General features: G+C 41.2%; 1 protein-coding gene and 1 gene segment (V, D, J or C); both read right to left on the bottom strand.

Moving 5' to 3' along the window:
• Nucleotides 1-118: 118 nt before the first annotated feature.
• Nucleotides 119-23,076, bottom strand: LOC113835706. Its single transcript, XM_035445889.1, has 9 exons — nucleotides 23,043-23,076; nucleotides 21,924-22,035; nucleotides 17,711-17,914; nucleotides 14,973-14,991; nucleotides 11,251-11,527; nucleotides 10,172-10,269; nucleotides 3,367-3,463; nucleotides 2,234-2,550; nucleotides 119-127 (listed from the first exon to the last, which is right to left on the bottom strand). The coding sequence occupies exons 1-9, from the start codon at nucleotides 23,074-23,076 to the stop codon at nucleotides 119-121; spliced, it is 1,167 nt and encodes a 388-aa protein (XP_035301780.1).
• Nucleotides 23,077-25,694: 2,618 nt separating this feature from the next.
• LOC113835707 lies at nucleotides 25,695-26,273 on the bottom strand. The segment is given in 2 exon segments: nucleotides 25,695-26,122; nucleotides 26,228-26,273. Coding segments are annotated over 2 exon segments (474 nt in total).
• Between the last annotated feature and the right edge of the window lie 629 nt (nucleotides 26,274-26,902).

The raw sequence follows: 26,902 nt of genomic DNA, 5'->3' as shown, positions 1-26,902 counted from the left end.
AGTGACTGTGGAGAGGACACTGATCATATGTTGTTGGTGGTGTGGACATCCCTGTATTTACCACCATAGACTCACATGATTTGCATATTCATGAGCAGGATAGCTCTTAGATAAGGACCTAGTCAAGCTGGAGAAGAAGGAGGTAGAGGACACTTGGTTCAGGCAACAGGATAAGAGGCTCAAATCCTTATCCTGCTTCAAGAAGTAGCCATTCCTGAGACCTGTGTAGACCCTGTGGATATCACATAAGCCTAATCTCTCAATTTAAAAATAGAATACCAACCTGAAAAATTAGTTCATTTCCCTGACAAAAATGATTCACAGGTGGTAATAGTGACAAGGATAATTGCGAATGGAAATTTCAAAAATTCCTAAATTAGGAGAATTTCCCACCTTTGTTTATATGTAAGCTATTAATATTTGCTGTTTGAACATTTTGCTGGTGTGTGTTTCTTGTTTGTTTGCTTTTTAAAATCTTGCTTTTTCTGTTTTTGCATTCTATAGATAGAAAGAAATGTTGTAAATTGAGTGGCAGGGAGGTGTGGCAGAGGGTAGGACTAGGGAATAGTTACAAATCATGATCAGAACATATCATATAGTATGAAAAAATATTTTCCAAATAAATCAAAAATCAATAAACAAATCTTAATGAAATAAATGTGAAAATAAAAATCTGTTCAATATTTAACAAATAATTATTACTGTGTTTGGACATGGGGACTTCACATGTCAACTGTAGCAGGTGTTGTTCAGCTAATAGACTTATAAAAAGGGAGTCAGCTGAGATTATGGCGAACCCCCACTCCCCTTCTCTCCAATTCATTTCTATACTATTGATTATTGTCCCCATTCTGCCTCCTGCTGGTCCTGAGCTCCCCTGCATGTAGGTGTGCCTTGGTTTACACTGAAGTTGTTTGTTTTTCTTTTAACAAAGAAAACAGATATCTTTATTATATTGCATATAAGTAGTGGTCACAGAAGTAATAGAAAACCAACAACTTAATCTGACCCCCCTCCCTTCTCTCTCTAGTCCTGGAAACTAAAACCATTTCCTTGTACATGCTAAGCAAGCACTCTACCACTGAGCTTTATCACACCCGGTGTCTTCACTTTAAACCAATTAGAGGCCAGTAACAGTATCATATACCTGTGACCACGGCAGATGTAGAAAGGATGACAGGAGTTCAAGTTACAGCTCTACTGCTGGTGACTTTGAAGTCTATGGCAAACTCACCCACTTTCTCTCTATGTCTATGCACACCGAGGAAGACACTGGCTGCCAGGCTGGATTCCATGATTTCTGTTTCCAGGAACCACATGGTAGAATAAGAGAAATGTTGTCCTATGATTTCCAAATATGTATCATTACATGTGTGTCTATTGGCACATGAACAAATACAAATAAATAGACATCTGTAATGAAATTTGAAAAAAAAATTATAGGGTCTTGGAAGTGGTAGCCATGTAGGCTGACCCTGCCCTCGCTTTAGAGAACAGACAGTGGGTCCATTGGTTTTCATCTTCATACCGTACTGATTAGTGAGTCCTTTTTTTCATGATCTGACTAATCTAATATCTCATGGTACATTGGTTCCCAAAATTGGTACCTAGTTGAGGTCATTATAATAGTATCCAAAGAAGGCTCTGGTTTGGATAGTAGATTCTCTTTACCGTTATAGATATTGAAATCTGTGATCATTAACCCTGAAAAACCAACCATCCCTCTCCCAATGGTGTTTCTCTGTCTCTGAGGTGAACACTCCAGCTTTCCTGCCTTCAGCGGCATTCAAGAGTCCCATTGCAGTAACCATGCAGGCAAGGTTAACAAGAAAACAACAGCAGAAAACTGACCAAGACTCTGCGTAGAATCTGAAAAGACTCATAAGTGTCCAAGAACTTCCTTATCATGTGATTTCAGTGACAAAGAAAGGGTCCTTTATATCCTCATAGCTGTCAGTTGCATTTTGTTCATGAGGGGACTGTGCCTTATATTTTAAATTATTAATACAAGGAAAATATAATGTTCCTAGGACGTCAGATAACTTCAGTACATTCATGTAGAGAGAATTCCGGGGAAACTTGTTAGAAAATATATGCATTCTAGACACCAGAGAAGATCATGTCTGCATAATCTCCTGGGATGAATCTGTGTTTGTGTGCTGTGCGCCCCCTGGTGGCCGTGAGCGGCCTCACAGTGAGGTTTATGTCTGGGTTCACACTGAGATCCCCTCACTGTGTCTCTAGTGTCTCTAGCACAGTGATAAGTGGTGTCCTCAGACTTCACATTGTTCATTTGCAGGTAGAGAATGCTCTTGGCATTGTCTCTGGATATGGTGAAGCGATCCTTCAAGAATGGTGCATAGTTTGCTTTACTGCTATCTCCATTAATTTCTGCAACCCACTGCAGCCCCTTGCCTGGATCTTGGCGGATCCAACCCATCCAATCGCTACTAAAGGTGAATCCAGAGGCTACACAGGAGAGTCTCAGAGAAACCCCAGGCTGCAGCAGGCCACCCCCTGACTCCACAAGCTGCACCTCGCACTGGACACCTGCAAACACAGAGAATACTGTCAGTAATCTGTCACAGAAGCTCCAGTTTAAATCTGTCCTGCTCATTTCCACTAAAGGACCCAGTGTCTCATCTTCATAAATTACCTTTTAACAGAGCAACAAGGAAAACCCAAGTCAGCCACAAATCCATGGTGTGGTTTTTGTTCAGTGCTGATCACTGAATGTGAAGACCTGGGAATCCAGGGATGATCTTCTTTGCCTGAGCTTCAAAGTCGGTGCTGGGCTGGTTTTCATGAGAAGAGATCGACCTTATTTGCATGTCTTCCTGCTATATAGCAAGCTCTGTAGCTGGAGGGGAGAGATGATATGCTCTAGTTTCTTTCTAAATATGCCAAGGGAATCTGATAACAAATACAATTATATGAAATTTTTGTATCATGCTATGCTGTTTTTCTTGGTACACACTAAGAATCATCGTTGTCATTTAATAATCACAAAAAAGATGCATTTAGGGTTAATTTCTTTGTGTTTTGTGTTATAGATGTCAGTGGCCATTGCTCTGTTCCATGCTCTGGAGCTGTTTTCTTTCACTGTGTTGACCTCAGCCCCGATGCACTGAGCACTGACTGAGTCAGCTCCAGCCATAAGTGTAGTTGACTCTGAGGTTGGACACCCCCTTTCTGCCTTGAGTTCATGTGACATGACCATTCCAGTGTTCATGTAGGAACCTGGAGAGGTCTCTTCCAGAATTACCTGTACTCTGAGTTTGAAATTCTTGCATTTTTGTCTATGGGAACTCTATTTATTCTTTTAGTATTCTTTTGTAATTAAATTCCATCATTAATGTTATATACCAGCCACAGTTTCCCCAACCTCTTCTCTTGAGATTCTCAGGATCATGGTAGAAACTGTGTCCGATGGAGTGACAGACCCTTGTGGAAACACAGCCTTCTGGAAAAAGAGTCAAAGAGTAGAGTCAAGAAGTTTTACTCCACAGAGGACACCACTGATCATCATTAGCCCAAGGTCACCTGTGATGTAAATTCCAGATGGTTTGATATGTAATTCCATAAACAAAAGAGTAAGGAAGGAGAGAGAGAGACAGAATGCAGAGGGATTTGAGGGCAGAGAGGGAACACTGGATGTCAAAGTTGTTGCCTTGAAACCCAATCTGTAAGTGACAGAACAGGTGTATATGAAAATATCAGGCTTAAATACCTAGAGATGAATCTACTGGATACAATCACCTAATCTCAAACACAGGGATCAAGAAAAGACTTGAGCAGGTCACACACACACACACACACACACACACACACACACACACACACACTATTGACACACTAACTGCCTTAAAAAAGAAAAAGCATGAACAATAAGCATATATTATATTTTAGAACATGTAACTTACATAGGTGAAATTAAAGGAACTAATGTGACTTCTGTAATGTACACAATATCTTTGGTGGTGTGTGAGGACCTAGGTAGAATTAGACAGCTTTATATCACTCTGTAAGCATCAAGACAGACAGTGAAATTGATAAATAAGGAATCACTAAATATTTCATCAAAGGATGTGCAATACAGCAATCTAAACTAAAACAAGTGTTGGTTAATAAAATGATGAAACTAAGAAAGAAATTGAAGTAAGAAGCTGGATGCTTTATATTAAAGCAAGTCCAGAACAGTTAAAGTTTCTGGGCATGCCATTAAACAATAGGTAGAAAGATTTGCCAAATTAATTGGATGAAGAATATAAAAAGTCAAGTATATATTTTTCCAAAGGAAATTTCACAGGAAGAATAAACAGAAAGAATAAAATATTAGAAATATAAATTATACAGTGACAAGGCACATCAAAAAATGAGACTTTAGTTTCTATACTGATTTCAGCTAAAGATGATATCACCAGGAAAAACCATTGTCAACCTACATGGAATACTACATGATATACAGAAATCTGCCATGCCAAAGAGTAAAACTTCCTAAACAGTTCTCACATAGGAAATGATCCAAACACCCTAAGGTCTAGCAGAATCTGTGGTGTTCACAGGAAACAGTCATTCAGGCAGAGATCATTAGAACATGGCCATAAAACTGGATGACTTCGTATGTGTGGAAATTTCATTTAATGCAAAAAAAAAAAAAAACCAAGGGGCAGTGAGTCCACTGTCTATACAGAGTGTTGTGCTGGGACTTGGCCAAGAGACAGAATGTGGAAGGACCAGTTACATAAATAACGCCTGTTCTCTATTAAAGACAGAGATAGTGACACAAATACACACACCACAATACTCCATGTGCATTTATTAAGATGGGAGCACAAATATAAACTTGGAGATTTGTGCCAAAGGTGTGTCTCTTATGCTGCTTCAAGATTTAATTATTCAAAATAAATATTTTGTACAAAACTAAAACAATAAAACAGAAATATATCATAAAACTGATAAGATATTGGAAACAAAGTTAGGAATGCTGGTACAGTAGACCCTACGAAATAACTTTTAACTTAAAGCTCTCTCACTAAGTAGAAAATCATACCTGGGTCTGAAAACCTAGCCAAAATCAGGTGTTTATTAAGTCATGTGAGTTGGAGGAGAACCTATATCTATCTTTACTAAATAGCATAACCTCTAAGTATATTCTAAATATTTATCTTAATACCCATAGATATGTTAACTCCATTCATCAACTTCTCTTTGAATCATTTGGAAACAAATAGAGAAAACCATAGCAGAGAAAATGTGGAGTTGTGCAGGCAAGCCCCAACTGATAGATCTACAGGATAACCCCTGTACCTAAGGCTCGAAGATCACTGCAAAATGGGAAAAGAAGAGTGTATGATAAAGAAGAACAATTACTTTAGTGATTCAATTTGTCTCCTGGACTTATTAAGGAAGACTAACCACCACTAACCAACAAGGCTGCTGAAGTATGACCTAAACAATAATGGCATCAGTGGCTATGCTAACACAAAAGGAGGCAGCTCACCTGCTCTCAAACTTAGTGAAAAAAAAATCACCGACACCTAAAGAACTTTGTGTCTGAGAAATAATCTTCTAGACAGAAGGGTACACTAATACAAAAGGCCGTGAAAACGTATTCACAAGTAACATTATATGGACAGAGGTACTTGTATTTATATATTTAAGAATGTATGTAATGTGTATATATAGATATGTAAGTATGCATATATATATATATATGAAAAGGATGGATTAAAAATGAAATATATCTGGAGTAGAATGGAAATGTAACACGACATAAGCCTGTTTTCCCCAAGGTTTCTTGTGTCATGATGTTTTATCCCATAGAGGCAACTTAAGTAAGACAACCACATTTTAGGACATAGTTGAAGATCCAACAAATACAGAAAAATTGGAATAATACCCAGAATCCTATATGACTAAAATGAAATAAAGATATATATATATATATATCAACAATTAATGAAACAAATACAGAATGTTCACAATTTTGTGGAGAGTAAACAATGCACTGTTGAATGACAGCTGTGTCAAGAATGAAATTAAGAAAGATAATTATAAATGACAAGAATGGAATAAAATGAAAGCCCAATGCAAAATATTACTCTGTTCACACATAAAAATGTGAGAGATTTCAATGTAATAACTAATTATGTACTGCCTTAAGACCTTAAAAGACCAAGGAGAAACCAAACCATAAAACAATGGAAGGGGAAAGATAATGAAAACTATTCTGACATTAATGAAAATGGAAAATGATACGACAGATCAAAGAATCACTGAAAACCGTAAAGGAGTCTTTGCAAAGTTAAACAGTACTGACAATGGTGAAGACAATAACCAAAAAGAAAAAAAGAGACAAATTACTAAAATTAGAAATGAAAATGGAGACATTAAAACAAACACCAATAGAATTTTTAAAAATCATTAGGGTGTACTTTAAAAACCTTGATTCCACTAAATTGGAAACTCTATGTCAAGTGGATGAAGTTCAACATATGTAAAGGAATAACTTTAACATAAAATGAATAAATAATTTACTACTTTACAAATACTTTAAAGAGTAAATGTTGGACCCCTTTGCATGCATGTGTGGGATACTTGAGTTACATCATTGGGTACCATGTTGTCATATTAATGGCATTAAATTAAAAACATATTATTGATGTGTAAGAGCTCCAGGATAGAAAGTGGTCCTGTGTCAGAACTTTAGGGTCATGGTGTAGATTGTCCTCCCATCACTCAGTTCCCTGAGGGTGTGGGGCTTCCACATTTCTTGGGAGCTGATTCTCTGGGATAGCACACTTTACCCTCCCTCATGAGTGTCTGTTCTTAATTATGTTTTTTTTTCTTCTCTCACATGTTACCTCTCAACAGCAGTTTCTCCTCCCTCGACTCTTCAAAGTTCCTCTCACACATCCCTTCTCCCCCAGACCCAGTCTTCCTTGGTTTCCCTTTAGAGAAGATCAGGCCTTCCAGGGATATACACTGAACATGGCATAACCAGATACATTAAAGCTGGGCACAAACCCACATATCAAGCCTGAATGAGGCAACCCAGTATGAGGAAAAGAGTCATAAGAGCAAGTCAAAGAATCAAAGACACCGCAACCCAACTGTTAGGAGTCTCACATAATCCCTAGCTCCTCAAACATAACATATGCATAGGGCTCAGTGCAAACCCATAAAAATCCCATGATTGTGGCTTCAGTCTGTGAGCCCCTCTCGTTCTATTAATGGGGAAGATGTCTTCATTGAAACCAAGGCTATGCTGATCGTGGCACGAGGAAAGTAAATTAGATTTAAGGAATGAAGGGCAGTGAACTCAGGATCCTTCTCCCAGGTGAGGTGTGAGCACTATATGATGGCCAGGACTCCCATTGCAACAGCATTAGTGTGTCTGGAACTCTTCTGTCACACTGGAGTCTGGCTGCTGTCTGGGGATCTTCTAAGACTAAGGCATGACGTTTGGGATTCCTTGTGTATCTTCTCGTGTTCTCTAAACTCTTCCACACAAGGAAATGGGGGTCAACAAAAGTGGCTTTCCATTCTCCAGGGCTGCTATAGGAAATTGATGCAAACCTGTGGGTAGTTTAATGAGATGCTTTAGCTATCCCCATTTCACAAGTGGGTCATCTTGACAGGAGAGCATGTTCACACAAAACTTATCAAAATCAAAGCTTAAAGCTCTTCCATTCACATATTTATCTTTTTTGACAGGTTTAAAATTGTCAGAAGCAGCAGACTGCCCCCTAAGTATCTATGCTTACCATAGACACTGATGCTAACCTCAATAGGAGAAGCGTATCCTTCAAAGAACCCAGTAAGTATGAAGATGAGCTGGGTCAGAACCAAGAATCAGAGTCTCCAGGGGAGGGAGACAGGATGAGAGAAGGAGCCCTGTAATCATGATGCTGCTATGAGAGACTCAGTGTGAGACTGCAGAGATGATAATGGCAGATGGGATGTACAGTGAAAATCACCTACCTCAGGCCCAGACCCAGGTGGCCATAGGGGTCCATGGCAGGAAGTGTTCATGGGAATTGCCTACTGACACAAAGGAATGGAGATGGGCTAGGAAGAAAGATTTAGACTGTGCAAGGGAAAGAGTAAGACTGACTTCTCGCTCAAAAGATGTTTTTTATGAACTCAGGCTTCCAAAATCATTGAACACAAATCACCTTATGATACTGTGATTCTCATTTTCAAGAAAAACTCATTTAATTTCACAGACCTGTTTCTTGTATCCTCATTTCCTCACCTTTACCTATACATGCTGACCCCGCCCCCCCCCACACACTCACACAATCACACACACACACTCTCACACACACACACCTCCTTTACCTATGCATGCTCATTCAAGGTCCACAAATCTCCTTTACCTATACATGCTGCCCCACTTTTACACACCTCCAAAACTCTTCAGCTCCCATCCGTCCTCACTCCTAGCCATGGAAAAATTTTCCAGGCTCACCTGGCCTTATCTTGGGAGCATGGAACAACAGGGCCCAACATGGTTTCTAGGACCTGTCTTAGTATCCGCAGTCAAGATTAACAACAAGGTAAAAATAAAACCTGACCATTTGGAAATAAGAGTGTTGATACAATCAATCTTAGTCAAAAGGACAGTCACAGTTCATTAATGGTCATCACTGTGGTATCTGTTCAGTCACTAGATGTCATTTTTTAAAAAAAATGCTCTTTTACAACACAGAGGACATTTTAAAGGAGAAAGTGAGAGGCAAAATAATTTCTATGATGAGCCAGGAATGGGGCTGACCTACAGTGTGAGCATTCTGAAGGATGGGGTAGGTCAGTCACAGCTAAAAGTGAGACTGAATGTGATAGGGGCACTTTTAAACAAGCCAGGTTGAAACAAACAGTTTAGCAGAGTCAATGTGAATGAAAACCATGGTCATGAAGTATGTTCAGAAAGACAGTATACACAGCAGACACCCAGGATGAGGAGAAGGTCATGAATACAGTCTCAGAAGGTGGTTGTCAGTATGCTGCAGGGACCAAAAGCAGTGACCTTAAAGTACTTTGCCAATCATTTTTACAGGTTCCACCATACAAGGCTGAGCTAAGCTGGGTGAGCATAACAGCTTGTTTTATTTTGGTGTTAGAAGTATCAATAAGAAATCATTTAAACTTTTAAAGGTAAGGAATTTATTTTCTCTTTTGATCACAAGAGTTTCATAAACTTAGTGATACTTTTCCTAGGTTTCTGTTGTTGAGATTCTGTAAGTTCACAACAACCCAGAATGGTTGTTTCAGAATGAAAACAATCAGAAGCCCATGATGACTTTTGGTGCCTGTCTATACTTGATCAACTTGGGTTACATGCTCCTGTTTAGTGTCATGTTCTAAGTAGGGCATATATTATACTTGTACTTGATATTTTCTAACCTTACTCCATGAATAAATGAAGATTCCTGTCTCCTTCTGGCTTTGGATTCCCTTTTCATTTGCAGAAGTCATACCCCATTGAGTCATGGACTCTACTCCTTGGGACATTGGTAACATTGTAAGTGACCAGCTAAAAGCCTTTCAATGACCTCGGAGACATTGTCATCAAATGGGTTTTGTCACAAGCAAATCTGAATCTGAATAATCTAGATCTATTTTGATGTGATACGGAAGGAGCTGAAAAAGGTACATTTGGGTCAGTAGGCATCTGTTTCCCATGTGAAGGCTAAGCAGGCAGTACAAGCAGGTACGCCTGCAGACATGTGTGTTCATTGAACAGAGGATCAACAGGACTTGGGCCACCTGCCCTGATATTTTTATTAAAGATGTACAGATGTATGAATCCCTGAGAAGGAAGTGGGGGTGGCTCATGGATGGCAAAGTTTTCATTGACCATCTTTCTATGCTTGGAGGAAAGTGAACAATGACAAGAAGGGAGCAGTTGTTGTCCATGGAGCTCAGGGTAGACCTAGACAGATTCCAGATGGTAGAAGAAGCAGATGATGGTGAGGTCTAGTTCTTCAAGACTTGGTGCTGGGAGAGTAGACAGAAAGCAGGGAGTCTACAGGAAATCCTCAAAAGAAGGTGGGAAAATCATTTCAGTGTTCATTTCCCAGGGTGATTTTCAGAGTACCCCCCAATCAATGCAGAGGGGAAGAAGGACAGGCAGCTCCTTCCATAGGCTTTCCCTCCTGCTTACCTCATGACGATCCTGAGATCTGTGCTCTGAGCTCCTCTGGAGCTCTGTGCTCTTGAGAGAAATCAATGAAAGAGGAACTTTGGCCACCAAGGTGGCCACTGTGATAGGGAGCAAGAGGTTCGAAGCCTTCAGGACCAAAAGAATCATGAGGAGCAGAGGCAATGACTTTGTCTTCCAAGACAGATACCCAACTGTCTGTGAGAAGAGCCCCAGATAGGGGAATGCTTTCCTGCATTAGCTGGTGTTTGGAAACTTCAACCTTATGTATTAATTTACTCAGATCTCTAACTGAGTTTTCACAGCCTGGTTGATATGAAGAGCAGAATCATTTTCAGCTCATATATGAAAGCTTCAAATCCAACACTAAAGTCTGCATGGTTTTCAATGACACCTCTTGCCACCACTAGTGGATGGTCACAGGGGAACTTTGGGGCTCTCCCTAAGATGAAATTTTGAATGTAAGAATGCAGAGGTGGAGATGGGGAAAGGGACATGGGAGAGAAAGATAGAAAGAGAAAAAGACAGTGACAGAGAACCCAATATCTGCAAATTCTCCTTCTCCCATAATGAAAATAGCGTATTTTATTGATTAAAAATGGCCCTAAATGACTTTTCACTTCAATGGCATCCTAACAAGCCACACTCCAAAGGAGCCTACACTGTCAGTATTTCTCATGTTTGCTTTGTGGAAACAAAGTTCAGCTTATATTTCAATCATGGGTCACTGAGAATCTGCCATATCTGTTGCTCAGGAAGGAAAAGGAAGTCAAATGAAAATTGGTGATGACAAAGTTCCTACTCATTATCCCCTTTCCATCTATGAAAATAATGACATTGTTTTGTGAGTGCCTTTACTGGCACTTGAGCATATGACAAAGCAAGGAAGACCAAGGAAGTAATGTCCCTAGGGGACAGTGTGTGGTTGGGGGACAAAACACTCCCCAGCCCACAGGAAGTGCATGGTCCTTCCTCACTGTCCATGCTTCTGGGCTGAGACCAGACTGCATGAGTACTCGGTGCCCGCTGTCTCAGAGGCACTCCTGTCCCCTGCAGGAAGGCTTGTTTTTGTGCAGGCTCACACTGAAGTTCCATCACTGTGCCTCTTGCACAGTAATACACAGCTGTGTCTTCAGTGGTCACAGAGTTCAGCCTCAGGGAAAACTGATTCTTCGATGTGTCTACTGTCATCGTTATTCGGCTCTTGAGAGACGGGTTGTAGTAGGTGTCTCCATCTCTATCAATTTTACCCATCCACTCCAGCCCTTTCCCTGGATGCTGACGAATCCAACTCCACCAGTAACCGCTGCTAATGGAGTAACCAGTCACAATACAGGTGAGGGACAGTGACTGCGAGGGCTTCAGCAGACCAGGCCCTGACTCCTGCAGCTGCACCTGGGACAGGACACCTGTGAACAAAGAACAACAGTGAGTCAGGAGCTCAGAACCAGCAGAACAAGGTTCTCCACTGCTTCCCTGTGGAACTCACAGCTGGGAACCATCAGCAGGAAAATGAAGACCCACAAGGATTTCATGTCCATTGTGGTGAATTCAATGCCTCCCAGAAAATATTCTCCAGGGTGTAGGAGGCTCTGAATTTAAGCAGGTGCTTGACTTCTGGTAGCATTGCTACAAATTTGCATGTGGGATGTTCCTCTAAGTAAATGTAGGAGAGCATGCTGCATGACCACTTTCACCACATGTGTGAGAAGGCTGCAAGCTTGTCTCTCTGAGAGCCCAGCTCTCTCTCACTCAGCAACTCTCACAAGCTACTGACATGAAAGGGTGGAATGTGTACAGTGGGATTATCTAGGGCCAGAGTTGTTATTGACACACAGTAGTTAGATAGATAGATAGATAAATAGATAGATAAATAGATAGATAGATAGATAGATAGATAGATAGATAGATAGATAGATAGATAGATAGGTGAATGAATGAATGAATGAATGAATGAATGAATGAATGAAGTATCAAATTTCACCATTCACATGAGGTTCCCCAGACTGGTCACTGAGTGACCACATTTGACTCACCAGTTGAACTATTAATATTATTGTCCCTTTTGTGAAATAGCAGTGACCTAAGCTCTCAGCTCTGAGTGGATGGCCCAGGGACACATGTTCTGCTTCTGCTCATGTCATAACCCACAGAAGGCAAGTGACAGTGCATACCATCATCCCAGAGTCATCCCTAAAACACTCCCTGATCTGTACACAGTCCTCTGAAGTTTCATGTTCATACAAGTTCATACACTTTACAGTGCAGCCTGGCTGTAAATAGTTTGCAATGAGTGTACTGAGGGAGAGAGAGAGAGAGAGAGAGAGAGAGAGAGAGAGAGAGAGAGAGAGAACCTGAGAGTGGAGTCCTAATCAGATCAGCAGTAGTGCAGTGAAGTTGATGAGCAGTGTAGCTCAGGTAATAAAGTGCTCACATATGAAATCCACACAAAGTTAAATAAAACAAAAGGTTATGCTGTTTAAATCAGATTAAAAGGAAGAGAGAGAGTGGGGAGAGAGGGGAGGAGGGATGGGAGGAGGGATATGGGGAGGGGAGGGATTGTTGTGATGAAGCAGTAGGGGGAGGAGGGGGATCAGAAGATGAAGGAAGGAGGAGGAAGAGCAGAAGAGAGAGAGAGAGAGGAGGGGTGGAGTCATCTTCACACAACTCACTGAAGTCTTGGGGATCAATGTGAAGGAGTGTGGGAAGAGTGTAAGAGTCAGAGAAACAGGGGGATTGCTGTGAGAGGATTTTTCCTAGAAATGTCAAAAGCTACACACAGGAGGTCTCACCAGCATGAATAGCAGCTTCCTTTATGGCTTTGTAGCCACTTCCCTGTGTCTCAGAAATGATGAAGTTTGCGCCCAGGAAATTGTTTGTCCTGGGCATTGTAGAGACAATCAGGAGCCACTATCCAGTAGAGGCCAACAGAACCCCACCACGATGGCAAACATTCTAAACTATTTTCATACAATGATGAATGCCCTTGGGTGAAAGGGTGTAGCCCAGCTGCAGTAAAGTGTGGCCCCCTTCTCACAATATACTACTTACCATATACATCTTTCAAAACACACTGCCTACTGCATCACAGTTACTACTCACAGGATAGGACATTCGCAGCAAGATGCAAGCATAGTGAGACACATGTCAAGGTGGAGGGTGTGAGCAATTAATGTTGAATCATTTAATATCAATTGCTCACAGGTTTTAACAAACTAAATCCTACCTAGATTTTATTATGTTTTTAAACTGACCTTAATGTCAAGTCCAGGTAAATAAGGTCTTTTTAAAATGATATTCTTTATCCCAGACATAATGTTCCTCAAATCTATATGACGTTATAACCTGAGCAAATAATTCCATTATAGTTCTGTACATTCTTATTAGTAAATCTGTAAATCTGTTAAATCCTTCCCTGGTCTCTGTCTCTTTGAACATCTATCTATCTATCTATCTATCTATCTATCTATCTATCTATCTTTCATTCATTCATTCATTCTTTCTTTCTTTCTTTCTTTATGTCAGTATCTTTGTCTCTCTTCATCTCTCTCTCTCTTGTTCTCTGTCTGTCTGTCTGTCTGTCTGTCTGTCTGTCTGTCTGTCTGTCTGTCTCTATGTATCCATGTTGACACAATGGTTTCAAGACCCTACAGTGGCCAAGAGAAAATCTTAGCCCCAGTTTAGTGGAATTGTCTTCATGCTCCCTGAGAGACAGCTTCTTTCCATTTAAATCAAAGCTGTTGGCTTGCAGAGAACAGAGAGAGGAGAGATAATTGAGACCTATCCAGGCATATAGATTACGGATTGTGTCTGTGCTGATCTCCTCTAATCCCCAAAACTGTCCTAATCAGAATAACTTCAGTTTTGTCCTGAAACTCATTGAGAGTGCAGCCTTACAAATACCTCTGACCTTCCTAAGCATGTGACCCTGGTGACATCTGCAGAGTCATTTCTGCTAACAGGAAACTGCAGGGTCATTTCTGGTATCAGGGTTGATTCAGTATTTACATCCTTTAGACTGTGTGGTATATGTAGTTTTTAAGTTAAAAAAAAACAGAAATCTGTTTCCACAGATGTTACAGACATCTATAAACCACAAGTGCAGAGAACACCAGGGACATCATCAGTCGGATTTGAGACCCAGGAACCAGAACTCCACTCTGCACCTATTGCTGCACCTGTTCCTGCGCTGTCCCTGTTCACCATGTGCTGACGTCCGCCCTCTGCTGGTTCTGAGCGCTCCTGCAGGGAGGTTTTTGTCAGGGTTCACACACCATTGTGATCCAGAAAATCATTAGTCATGACAACGAAAAATTATCCTATGGAAGTCTGGATATCCTAGAAGAAATGGATCCACTTCTGAGTTCAAATAATCTAACAAAGTAAGCCTGGAAGGCATAAATAATGCAAACAGATCATTGTCAATGAGTTTGATGCTGGTCTCAGAAGCTTTGCGTTAAAGAAGCAGTCAGAGCCCCTGTTGAATACAACAAGAAGATTACAAATATATACAATAACCTATATAATATATACCCATGCAGGGCAAGTTGCAGCAAATTTCATGAAAGACATATCACTAGTATTAAAAGCACAGACAGAGACCAATGTAGTGACTTTGGTTGAACGCAGTACCCTATTCTCACCAACACACAGTTCATTTTACACATTACACAGAGAAGCATTGAAGTTTCATGTGATGTGCATATTCGTGTTATGTGAAATGTTTATAGACAGCTATAAAGTCTCTCATCAAGTTCACATATGGCAGGAAGATTGTCTTAACCTCATTCTGTTATTGTGATACATCAAACCAGAAATAAGATAGAATTTTGTGGAGGTCAGAAGCTTTGGATCCCCTTGTGAAAAACGTGCCACCTCCTTGTAAGTGGGCTCTGTGAAATTTCATGTCCCCAGCCAGTTTGAAACCAACAACAAACCAGCATTCACATCTGTCTTAAGTTTCCATTGATGTTTTCCCCAAGTTGATAGGTCAGGGAACCTCTCTTTCCTTTCTGTCCTGACTATGTGGTTTATATTTGAAAAACAGAGTCTGTGGTGACATTGGTTTTATACACATAACACAGAAGAGAGCAAAAGCGTGTTGGTCCTTGGAGGACAAGAAATTTCTGTCCAACTTACATGGTGTAGGAGACACTTACTGAGTACCACATTGTCTGCAGGGATAAGAAAAGTCCTTGAGCCCAGGTCTTAGATCCTCTTGATAGACACCCTCGTGGGAGGGTGTCTACCTGAGAATCCCATTCAATACAGAGTCGTGAAAGGAAATAATTCCCCTACCTTCTGGTCAACCCTGCTTTACAGATGGAGGAGAGAGCAGGGTTTTTAATAAAATCACTGATATTTCAAATGTTATTTAAAATTCAACATAGGTTTGTATGTTCTTTAACATAGAATAGGCCTAGGGGACTCATGTCAGCCACAAGATATTTCCATACAATTACATCCATATTAAGCATATAAAACCCATATATGTCATAGAGAAGGAATGTCTGCTAGAAAAACATCTAAAGTAAATTTTCTGAGCCAAAGAGACATCTCACTGACATCAAAACATTGAGATTGCCAAGTATCACAGCATTTTCCCAAAACCCAATGCTCTATAGAAGGAATGTAACCAAACATGAACTGTGAGAGGTGATGCTGTGTCCTTGTTCTGTAAAGGCTGGAGACAGTGGGGCAAGATCCTGTGACTGGGAAGGAAGCACATGCGGGGGCCACAGAACTGTGTATGATCTCAGGACCTATCTAAATTAGCATGCACTTACACTGAATCCCTGTGTGAGGTCTGTGAAAAGTGATTTAACAACACTTTTAACTAACTTACAGGAATTAATCCTGTAGGGGTGAAAAGGTCAAGGAGAAACACTCTGTCTCTGTCCTGATCCAAGTCATCTGCTCTTTCATGCTTCTGACTAAAGGTTATTGATTGTGTGTTTTATATGTGTTATGATAATCATTTACTGAAAACACAAAACATGATTTTGAATAAATCTTATTAAATGAATATCCAGAATCATTTAATAAGTCATACAGATATTGTTTGATGAATAATGTTTATAGTCTGTTTATTTTTTGAGTTCCTTGGAGTTGCTAACAAGGAGTCATCCTTGTTACAGTGTGTTAAAGATGACATCATCTCCTCTGTTCATAGACCAAGCTACACCTTACTTCCATGCCCACTCTGCACTAATGAGTCTGAGGATTGGCTGTTATTAGAAAATCCTTACAACTGAGGACAGTCTGTGGGACTTTGGTGGACTTTTTGGATGCCAATCCACTTCTTCACCCCTGGAAATCCCATATCTGAGTCTTTGCTTTTTATGAATGTCCTTTAGGCTCTGGGATCCCATGGTGGGGACAGATCTCATCAATGGAGAGACAGCTGTACAGTGCAAGTTCTGAGGGACTTCAACCTCTCTGCATTCTCTGTCACCTTGTGTGGGACACTACAATGATTTGGGGGCATTTATTTCAGACTTTCTAACTCACCTTTGGTTTGTTCAAATTTCCCTAATGTTCAGACAGAATTTGACAAAAATATCACAGAATGCAATGTAAGGCTTGTTAACTGACGGATTGATATGACAACACTTACACTGCTGAGTTTATTTTAATTACATGAGTGGGGATCTGTGTGTCATGGTGTGTACTTGGGTTAGATTTCATTCTCAGGGCTCTGTGGGAGGAGAGCACAAATCACAGGCCAGGTCAATCTGATCACATAACCTTTACTTTTCTTCTACATCAGAGGTGGATTCTGCTCTGTCACATTTTAAGATGTTAAAGATTAGTATGAAAACTTGCATATTTAGTTCATATGGTGATTTTAATCCTATCACCAATAGATATATTTTCTCACACAGAAGAGTCCATATTTGTGAGGAAGTAACCATTGACAGCAAACTTCTTATCTATACTCAGCTGCATACACTTGACACCAGGAAATCCCAAGTTGTGCATTGCATGGTGGGTAATGCAGCTGCAGGTGTGTGGACCCCCTTGTCACACTGTGTCTCATTCCCTAGGCATCTCAGCAACTGCTTTGTGTGAGCAGACTAGGATGAGCTCTAACACACAGATGTTACTGAGAGTGCAGTGTGTGAGCGACCAAAAATGAAATCAAATTTTTATATGAAAACTAATTCCATGAGAGATCAGCTGAGTTCCAAAAAGTTGTTTTCATCAAAACATATTCCTCAACACAGAGAAATGGCTCAGGCAATAAAGACTTTATCCACATTCAAAGTGAAAAGAAATATTTCTGTACACCCTGTCCAGAGACTCACAGTGAAACACAAACAAACGTGACTTTACATAAACACAGCATTGCAGCATGAGAGAGAGAAAAGACTCCATGTCTTCCCTGTTCTTAGGGATTGAGAAGCAAAGTCAGTTGAAACCAGGCGTTTTTCCTTCCCTATTCTAAAGACTAAAAGTTCTTGGGCTTCCTTAGGGCTGAGCGCCCCCTGCTGGCCCAGAGCTCCACTGCAGGGAGGTTTTTGTCTGTGCTCATGCTGAAGTCCCCTCACTGTGTATCTTGCACAGTAATATGTGGCTGTGTCCTCAGTGGTCACAGAGTTCAGCTGCAGGAAGATCTGGTTCTTGGCTGTGTCTCTGGTGATGGAGATGCGGCTCTTGAGGGATGGGTTGTAGCCAGTGCCACCAGTGCTACCTATGCCCCCCATCCACTCCAGGTTCTTCCCTGGGAACTGCCTGATCCAGTTCCAGCCGTAACCACTGGTGGTGATGGAGAAACCAGTGACAGAGCAAGTGAGGGACAGCTTCACCAGGCCTGGTCCTGACTCCTGAAGCTGGATCTGGGACAGGACACCTGCAGACAGGAAGAGTCAATTCTGTCAATCACATGTTGTCACATCCCCTCATGGACACATGTATGAAATGATCACACTCACCAGGAAGGGCTGTCACCAGGTACAGAAGACCCAACAGTCTCATTTTCTAGGCTACACCCCCTTTTCTCAGATATCAGCCTCCTGTGAGAGAGATGTGAGCTCCCACAGCCCAGGAGGGGATTTAACTTAGAGCTAGAAGATGCATTTGCATGTGGGGAGTCAGCCTTGTCCTTATAAAAGAGGAGGGTGGATACCACTCCATTTCCTCATTACAACACAGACATCACTGTGTCTCATTCCTATAGTGTGTGTCTGAGGTAAGACAGTTTGGGGACCACAGGGCTCACAGGACACACACACTGGCATGACCCCACCTCCATTTCCTAGAACAACACCCCCCAATCTTCTGCTCCTATATATATATATATATATATTTTTTTTTCTTTTTTCCATTCATTTATTTCTTAACATTTGATATATTATTATTCTTTAATTAATTAATTTTATATTCAAATTCCAGTTTCTCCTCCCTCCTCTCCCTTTCCCTCTCCCACTCCCCCCATCTCCCATCTGCTCCTTGTAGAGTATAAGTCCTTCCCTAGGAAGCTACTAATTCTGTCCATCATCTCCTTGAGCCTGACCAAGGTGCCTCCCCACCCCCTGGCGCCCCTGTGTCTAGGCTGGGCAGGTTCTCTCTCCATGTAGAATGGGCTCCACTAAGTCTGATTGTGCATTAGAGTTAGATCTTGTTCACACCATCAGTGGCCTCATGTATTTTCCCAGCTGCACCACTGTCACCTATATTAAGGGAGTCTTGTTCAGTCTTATGCAGGTTCCCCGTTAGTTAGACCAGAGTCACTGATCTCTCACTGTCTCAGGTCTGCTGATTCTGTGGACTTCCCCATCATGATCTTGACCCCTTTGTTCATATCATCCTTCCTCCCTCACTTTGATTGCACTCCAGGAGCTTGGCCCATTGGTTAGGTGTGGATTTCTGCATCTGCTTCTATCTGTTCATGGTAGAGGGTTAAAGCTTCTCTGGGGTTGAGGATTGTAGTCTGTGTATCTTTTGCTTCATTTCTGGTATCCACTTATGATTGAGTACACACTATATTTGCTTTGTGGAATGGGTTTCCTCACTCAGGTTGTGTTTTTTTCTATCTTAGTCCATTTGTCTGCAGAATTTAGGATGTCTTTGTTTCTTATTGCTGAGTAGTATTCCATTGTGTAAACATATCAAAGTTCCTTCATCCATTATTTGGCTAAGGGGCATCTAGGTTATTACCACGTTCTGGATTTTATGAATAATGCTGCTATGAACGAAATTGCTGCTTCTGTATTTTTAGGTCTCATGCCAACTCCAATCTATTATTCACACTTGGCTTCCTGAGTAATTGGTTTCTGATTAGGAAGACCACACTGCTCAAGTTTTTCTTCCCTTTTCCAGCCAAGTAATGTTTTCCCATCTTTCCTAGAAAGTTAGCACACTGTCATGTCATTGTAGCATGGGGTCCATACCTACTTCTTTTATGATAAATCTTTCCACCAAAAGCCACCAAGCCCCCATCGCCACGTGTGCACTCTATGCCAGCTGCCTGCCTGAGTTAGGGCCCCGATTAATGCACAGAGACACTTATATTAGGTATAATGCTGCTTGGCCAATGACTAGGATTCTCATCTGTTAGCTCAGTCTTAATTATCAAATATATATCTATATATTATTATATATATTATAAGACTTATTATCAGATGCCTTCCATTGGTGCTCTCCCTTACCATGGGATCACATCACTGCTGTAGGATGCAAAGGGGAAAAAAGGGATACTTCCTGTTTCTCCTTGCTTAAATGAGTCTCCTTGCTATGTCACTTCCTTCCTGGATCACCAATTCTCTACTACATTTCCAAGAATCCTCTTTGACTCCTATTCCTGTCTAACGTGCTGTCTCATTGGCCAAACAGTATTTTATTTATCATCGAGCAAGACAAACACATACACACAAGTACTTCCCCATCATACTTCTTCTGCCTTCCTGACTGCAGAATGTAGAGGAAACACATGCTGATGGAAGAAGTTTCTTCTCATACTTCCTCCTCCCTCCTCAACTCCCAAGTCAACCAATCCGTATTCACCACCTTGCTGTCTTTGAAAACAAATAGGATTCTAGTGAATAAAATACAATAAAGTAAAAATAGATAAAAATAATGCATTTGAACAGGACAAAACAAACAAAAAACTGAAGGACAAGAGCCCAAGAAAAGGCACAAGAAACAGGTGTGGTTGCAGAGACCACCAGAATTATACTTAGGAATCCCATAAAAAGACAAAATGAGAAGCTTACCATATAGGCAAAGGAACTCTAGGATAAAATAAGAGATAAATAGATAAATGTATAAAATAGAAATAAAGCCATGTGATAGTATGACACAGGGAACATCCCAAAGGTATTTGTTTAGATCCTGATGGCATCTGCTGATGGATCTGCAGCCTGTGCTCATGACTATTTGGTTTCCTCAACCTGACACCCTTGGAGAAATGTCATTTTTCAATTTAAAGATGTTATGAACTGGAGATAGGTTCTAGGTTAGGGATGGGGACCACATGCACACCTCCTCGTGCTCTAGAACCCAGTCTGCTTGGACAAATGCATGTCCTGGATTTCCAATAGAGAAATTCTTTCTAGTCTGAGTAAACTGTCTTCATGGTGATTGAGAGAGTCTTTGAACAAGGTTATTTCTGTTATTATAGCATTCCCAGGAGAGTGACACAGATTCCAGGAACTAACGGATTCTGTATCCTTCTAGGGGAGGGTTCTAACTGCCATAGGAGTTGGTCTCCTGGGCCTTGTATGTGATTAACTGAGAGAAATAAACTCTGAATAGAGTCAGGAAACACCTTTGGTGGCCTCTCTGCACTTACTCCCCAGGCTCTGCATGAATAATTTATTTTGGTTTTCCTTTTTGATGCCTCATAGCAAAAATACATAGCAGTTTTTTTGATCATATGGACTTGTTGTCATTTGAAAATGATAATACACAATATCAGACTGTGTACCTCTGTGTTTTCTTTGACAGAACATGGTCTCCAATTGATTATTTTCACCCCATGTAAGGATTGCTCTGAAATGTTTGTAGACAGTTTTATTCTCTATCAGCAATCCTTCATAGGTCAGGAAGGTTGTCTGAAGAACCTTGTGTTTCTGTAATGCAGCAGGGTAAACATAAGATGGAGTTCTTTGGAGTATGGAAACTTTGACTGAGGAATCCAGTCTCTCCACACAGAAGTCAGCCCTATGAACCTTGAACTAGTCCAGAAAGTTCACTTCTAACAACAACCTTCATATCATTAGACTTTCTGCTGAGAGTTCCCAGGGATACACAGATAAGGGAATCCTCTTTACTTTATATCCTGAGGCTGTGGTTTATATCTGAGTAAGAGAGTTCATGATGGTGATGAATCTTTATACTGCACATAAACCATTTCGAGGACACTGGGCCTTGGAGGAAAAGAAATTTTGTAATTAAGTTGTCAGATCGTAGCCATGCTATCAATGGCAGAATTATTTTTCCTGATATTCAGCTTATGTAGAGCCAAGGTATTGTGTGTTCTCCTAAATAAAACAGAACAGAAACAAAAACCCTACATAGACAGAATTGCTTAGATACAGATATATGAAAGTTATAACTGAGTCCAAAATTAAGAGTGGATACAGCAGTTGTCCTTGGTAGTAGAGTGGTGAGTATCCCTGCCTGTCACTCAGGAGACCAGGGTTTGATTCCCCGAGGGGGAGACTAGCAGCCTCTTGCCGGGCATTGGAGGCACACACTTCAACCCCAGTGTGGTTATCATGTGCAATACACTGTTGTCCAGCAGACCCAGCTCATGTAGTAATCACTGAAGGAGAATCCAGAGGCTGCAAAGGAGAGTTTCAGGGACTTTCCAGGCTGCACCAAGCCTCCCCCAGACTCCACCAGCTGCACCTCACACTGGACACCTGTGGAAAAGGTGTCAGGAAACTCTCACAAATGTCCACTGTCCCTCTCACTCGTGTCCACTCACACAGTATCTCTCCTTATGTATAAATTACTCTTGAACAGAGCCACAAGGTAAACACAGCTCAGTCTCATACTAATCTATGCAATATTTAACAATGAATTTTTACTTTGTTTGAAAATTCTTGACTTCACCTATCAACTGTAGCAGGTGTTGTTCAGCTGATAGTCTTTAAGAAGGGAGTCCACAGGGGCTCTGGAATCCCTCCAATCATCATCTGATTTCCTTCCTAGTGATTAATGTCTCCATTGTGCCCCCTGCTGTCCTTACAATTTTTATACTCTTATCATTCTGATTTTAAAAATAATAAACTTGTCACAGTCTCAGTCATGCTGTGGCCTCTCCATCCTGGCCTGTTTAAAACTCTGTTCTCACTGACCATAATCAGTGGACCCTGGCTGGTGCTATTAAGGTTTGTATCAACTGGGCTCATAGAGTTGTTGAATTATTTGCCCAAATAAAAGCAGAAATAGGTAATCTCACATTCATTAGATATTGCTCAATAATTTGTGTGTTTTATGTAGTACATCTAGGAGATACTGAGTAACTAATCTACAGACTCCCAGTGTAAAGAGTCTGCCCAGTCTCCAGGTTCACTACGGTCGTCCTATGTCACTGGCTGCTGTGTGGCCTGACCTCTCCCTGGTGTCAGGGAACTAACAGTGGATATCTTAGTTTTCACCCTCACACTGTACTGTTCAATGAGTTGTGATTATCTGGATCTCAGTTATCCCACATTCTATTGTCTGTTTATTCACCAAAACTTCTTAGCACATGGCTGAGGTCACTATCATAGTATCCAGAGAAGGCTAAGGCCTGGAAAAGTAGACTTTCCTTTCATTTTTCCAGATTCTTCAAAACAGTAATCCTTAACCCTGAACCAACACCAACCATCACTTCTCCCATTGATCTTCTCTAACTCACAGGTAAACACTCCAGCTTTCCTACCTTCAGCTGCATCAGAGATCACAGCAGTGAGCATGCAGGCAATGTGAACAGGAAAACACTGGCAGAAAACTGTGATGAGGACCTCTGTGGCCAATGGAAGGGAGTTAGAGAGCGACTGTAGGTGACACCATCTGACATGAGCCCAACAATTAATGCAGATCGCAATGGACTCAGAACTAGTGGGAAAAACAGGCTGCTTATTAGGAAGTACTCAGACTACGGAGCCAGTCCTTTACCACAAGGCAGGAGAGGGAACAGAGAGCAGCATGCATGTGACCCTCATATTTAAAGCCTTGTTACATCACTCTGACCATGCCCAAGTGTGCATGGTCAGCGCCACCTGTGCCAGCCTTCAAGCAGGTGTGCCAGTATTTCCCCTATACCCAGTGGTCACTCAGACATTTCCACAAGCTGAATGTACACAACACACCTTCAAAGGCATCACTACATGGGACACTGAGTCAGAAAATAATCTTTACAAGGATACAATCTCAAACAATAATTGTGTGAAAATAATAACCATGTGTGCCCTATTACAGACACATGTTGGAAGCCTGAAACATAGACCACTTCTTGTTCCACCAATTGTGTAAAATAACATTAATCATGGAAGCTCTGGCTACTCCTCAACCTGTGATAAAATAAAGAGAATAGGCCGGGTGTTGGTGGTGCACGCCTTTAATCTCAGCACCCGGGAGGCAGAGGCAGAGGCAGGCGGATCTCCGTGAGTTTGAGGCCATCCTGGTCTCCTGAGCCAGTGCCAGGATAGGCTCCAAAGCTACACAGAGAAACCCTGTCTCAAAAAACCAAAAACATAAATAAATAAATTAAGAGAGTGTTTTTTCAGATGATTTAGAATTCCCTTAATTTTCCAATTGAGCTAATAACCATCACCAACTATTAGAATGACAGATTCATTGAAAGATATGGAAAGGTTTATTCTTATGTTTATTTCATCATATATAATGTGCCAAATGAATGCTTTAGATTCCCCGTGGGTAAAAACTGATACACTTATTAGAAACCAAACAAATAGTAGTTATAGAATGTGACATTGCAGGGGGCCTCTAAAGTATTGTTAGAGCAAGTAGGGGAATCCACTTATTCCAACATCTAAACAGCTGTAAGCCTGTTTGTGAGAAACCACATGGGACAGTCCCCAACCTCCTATACTCCAAGGGATGTCTGCTAGTTCCCAGCAGCCTCAGTAGTACTTCATTGTCTCTACTGGTCTTGAGCACAGGGAGGATTGTGTCTGTGTTTACACTGAAGGTTCCTTCCTATGTCCTTGCAAAGTAAGACATGGCATTAGGTTCAGATTTTAATTATTGGCTCCTGAAGATATCCCTATTAATATTCGTTTCACTGAGAAGCTGTGTCTTGAAAAATCCATACAATAATACCTATAGATATTTACTTGGCTGATTGGATGTGTATCCATTTCTTAATTCCTACAAATCTCATATTTGTGTCTTGTTTATTTATTCCTGATCCTTGGGCTGTGAGTATTTGAGATACAGTTTTTTCATAGCAATGGACACACAGCTGTCAACTGTAGGCCATAAGGGCTCCCAAGAAATACATACGGTGCTTCCTTGTCTGTGATTCTATGAGAACTTCAGGGATATTGCCCAGATTATGCCTCCTCTTACTTGGAGAAAGTGAGTCAATGGAAGAAGGCTTAAATGTTCTTCACGTTCATGGCATTATCAGTGTGCCTCTCTACTGCCTGCTTGTGGATCAAACCTTGAGCCATCAATGTCTGCTTCAGCCACTCAGCCTTTAGTTTGTGAACCATGGATAGGATTATTGGATACAATAATCCCAACTAAGTTCTTTCTTTCTTTACATGTTTCCTTCATCACAGTTGGTCTTGCTGTTTTATCACAGCTACAGAAAAGTTACTAAGAAAACTTTCTCAGTTTTTTGCACAGTGAGAGGAACTTCTCAGAGGACACAGCTGGAATTTCTGTGCCTCTTAGAGAAATGATCTGGCTCTGTCCCTGCTAATGTGACACCCCCAGACCCAAAGTGATCTCTGTTAGATTTACATGAAATGCCCAATTGTGTGTGAGAGATTTTCTAGGTGAGTAGATGTCACTTCTCATGAACATTATCATCTGTGATCAGATGCAGATGTTCAATACCTTCCTGGTGGTGTGACCCCATATTCAGGTCAATTAGAAGACAATAAACCATCCTTGAAATGCCATCTCCACATAGACACTGAACTAACTTTCTTGAAGGACAAGTTTATAAAAATCTCATGATGAGCAGAGATGAAATTCATGGAGAAATAAACTGAATTAGCTAAAAGCACAGCTGGATCAAGACTGAACCTGATGTGCACCATTGTCAGGAGGAGGGGAGGGGAGGTTTGAGTCTTGGGAGCATTTGTGCATCTGTAATGGGCCCCTTCTTACCCTTGTTTTCCCCTTAAATATAAATGCTACTCTAATAAAGAAATCTGACTGAGGATGTGCTTGAATCTGAGGAAAAAAAAAGACACAGGAGCATCCATGTTTCTTATATAACAGCAGAAACACAGGAGATGTATAGAGGACAACAGTTACCCACAGCACAAATATTTAGAGAGACTTTCTTGGGAACTAGAAGATGGAAGGAGCCTAAGCTGCTGAGAAGATTGCTCAGTTATGCCTTTATAGTCTGTGGGATGAACCTATATTCTGTGTGTGCTGTGCGCCCCCTGGTGGCCGTGAGTGGCTTCACAGTGAGGTTTATGTCTGGGTTCACACTGAGATCACTCACTGTGTCTGTAGCACAGTAATAAGTGGCGGTGTCCTCAGACTTCACACTGTTCATTTGCAGGTACAGAGTGTTCTTGGCATTGTCTCTGGAGATGGTGAACCGGCCCTTCACGGATGGTGCATATTTTGTGGTACTGCTATCTTTATTAATTTCTCCAACCCACTCCAGCCCCTTGCCGGGAGCCTGGCGGAACCAGGTCATCCAGTAGTCACTGAAGGTGAATCCAGAGGCTGCACAGGAGAGTTTCAGGGACCCTCCAGGCTTTACCAGGCCACCCCCAGACTCCATAAGCTGCACCTCACACTGGACACCTGAAAACACAGAAAATCCTGGTCAAGTAATCATCACACATGTCCATTGTCCCTCAGATTAATGTCCACTCACACAGTCAGCATCTACTGCTCTCCATAAATTACCTTTTAAAACAGCAACAAGGAAAATGCAGCTCAGCCCCAACTCCATGCTGATCCCTGAGTGAAGTCTTGGGATCCACAGCTGAGCTCCTCTGTCTGAGCTGTAAGGTCAGGACTGGGCTGCTTTTCATGAGCAAGGACAGGGCTCATTTGCATGTCTCCCTGCTTTATAGCAAGCTCTGTCGTGGAGCCTGTATTTGTCAGGTCCTGGGTTCTTTGTTAATTTTCTGGAGGAATCAGATCATGATGTTAATGTTGGGGAATTGAATAATGAAGTTAATTTTGGGGAAATATTATTAAATTATATCATTTTCAAATCATCTCCTATTATCCCTTTTTCTATAAAGACTCATTTTCATTTTCATTTCAACTCAATTCTCCACATCTGGGATTAGGAGAGCAGTGACATTGCTTTGCAGTGCTCATTATTTGTGATGTCAGCACTACTGTGTGGACCTCATTCCTGGTGAACTTAAAACTCCTTATATAGCTATAGCTTTGTGAGCAGTGGCTTCATGAGTTTGGGAAACTCCCTTTCTGTATGGAGGTCATGTGACATGCCTGAATTCCAGTGTTCAGCTAATCACATGCATGAGCCTTTTCCAGACAGTGTGTGTATTTCTTGTTGTAGCATGTAATTCTGTTTTCCTTTGCTGCACGTTTACCTATTTGTGCCTA

Source organism: Cricetulus griseus, chromosome 5 (assembly GCF_003668045.3).
Source record: "Cricetulus griseus strain 17A/GY chromosome 5, alternate assembly CriGri-PICRH-1.0, whole genome shotgun sequence".
Lineage (NCBI taxonomy): Eukaryota > Metazoa > Chordata > Mammalia > Rodentia > Cricetidae > Cricetulus > Cricetulus griseus.
The sequence above is the reverse complement of the archived record's forward strand: the minus strand, read 5'-3'. Positions and strand labels throughout refer to the sequence as shown.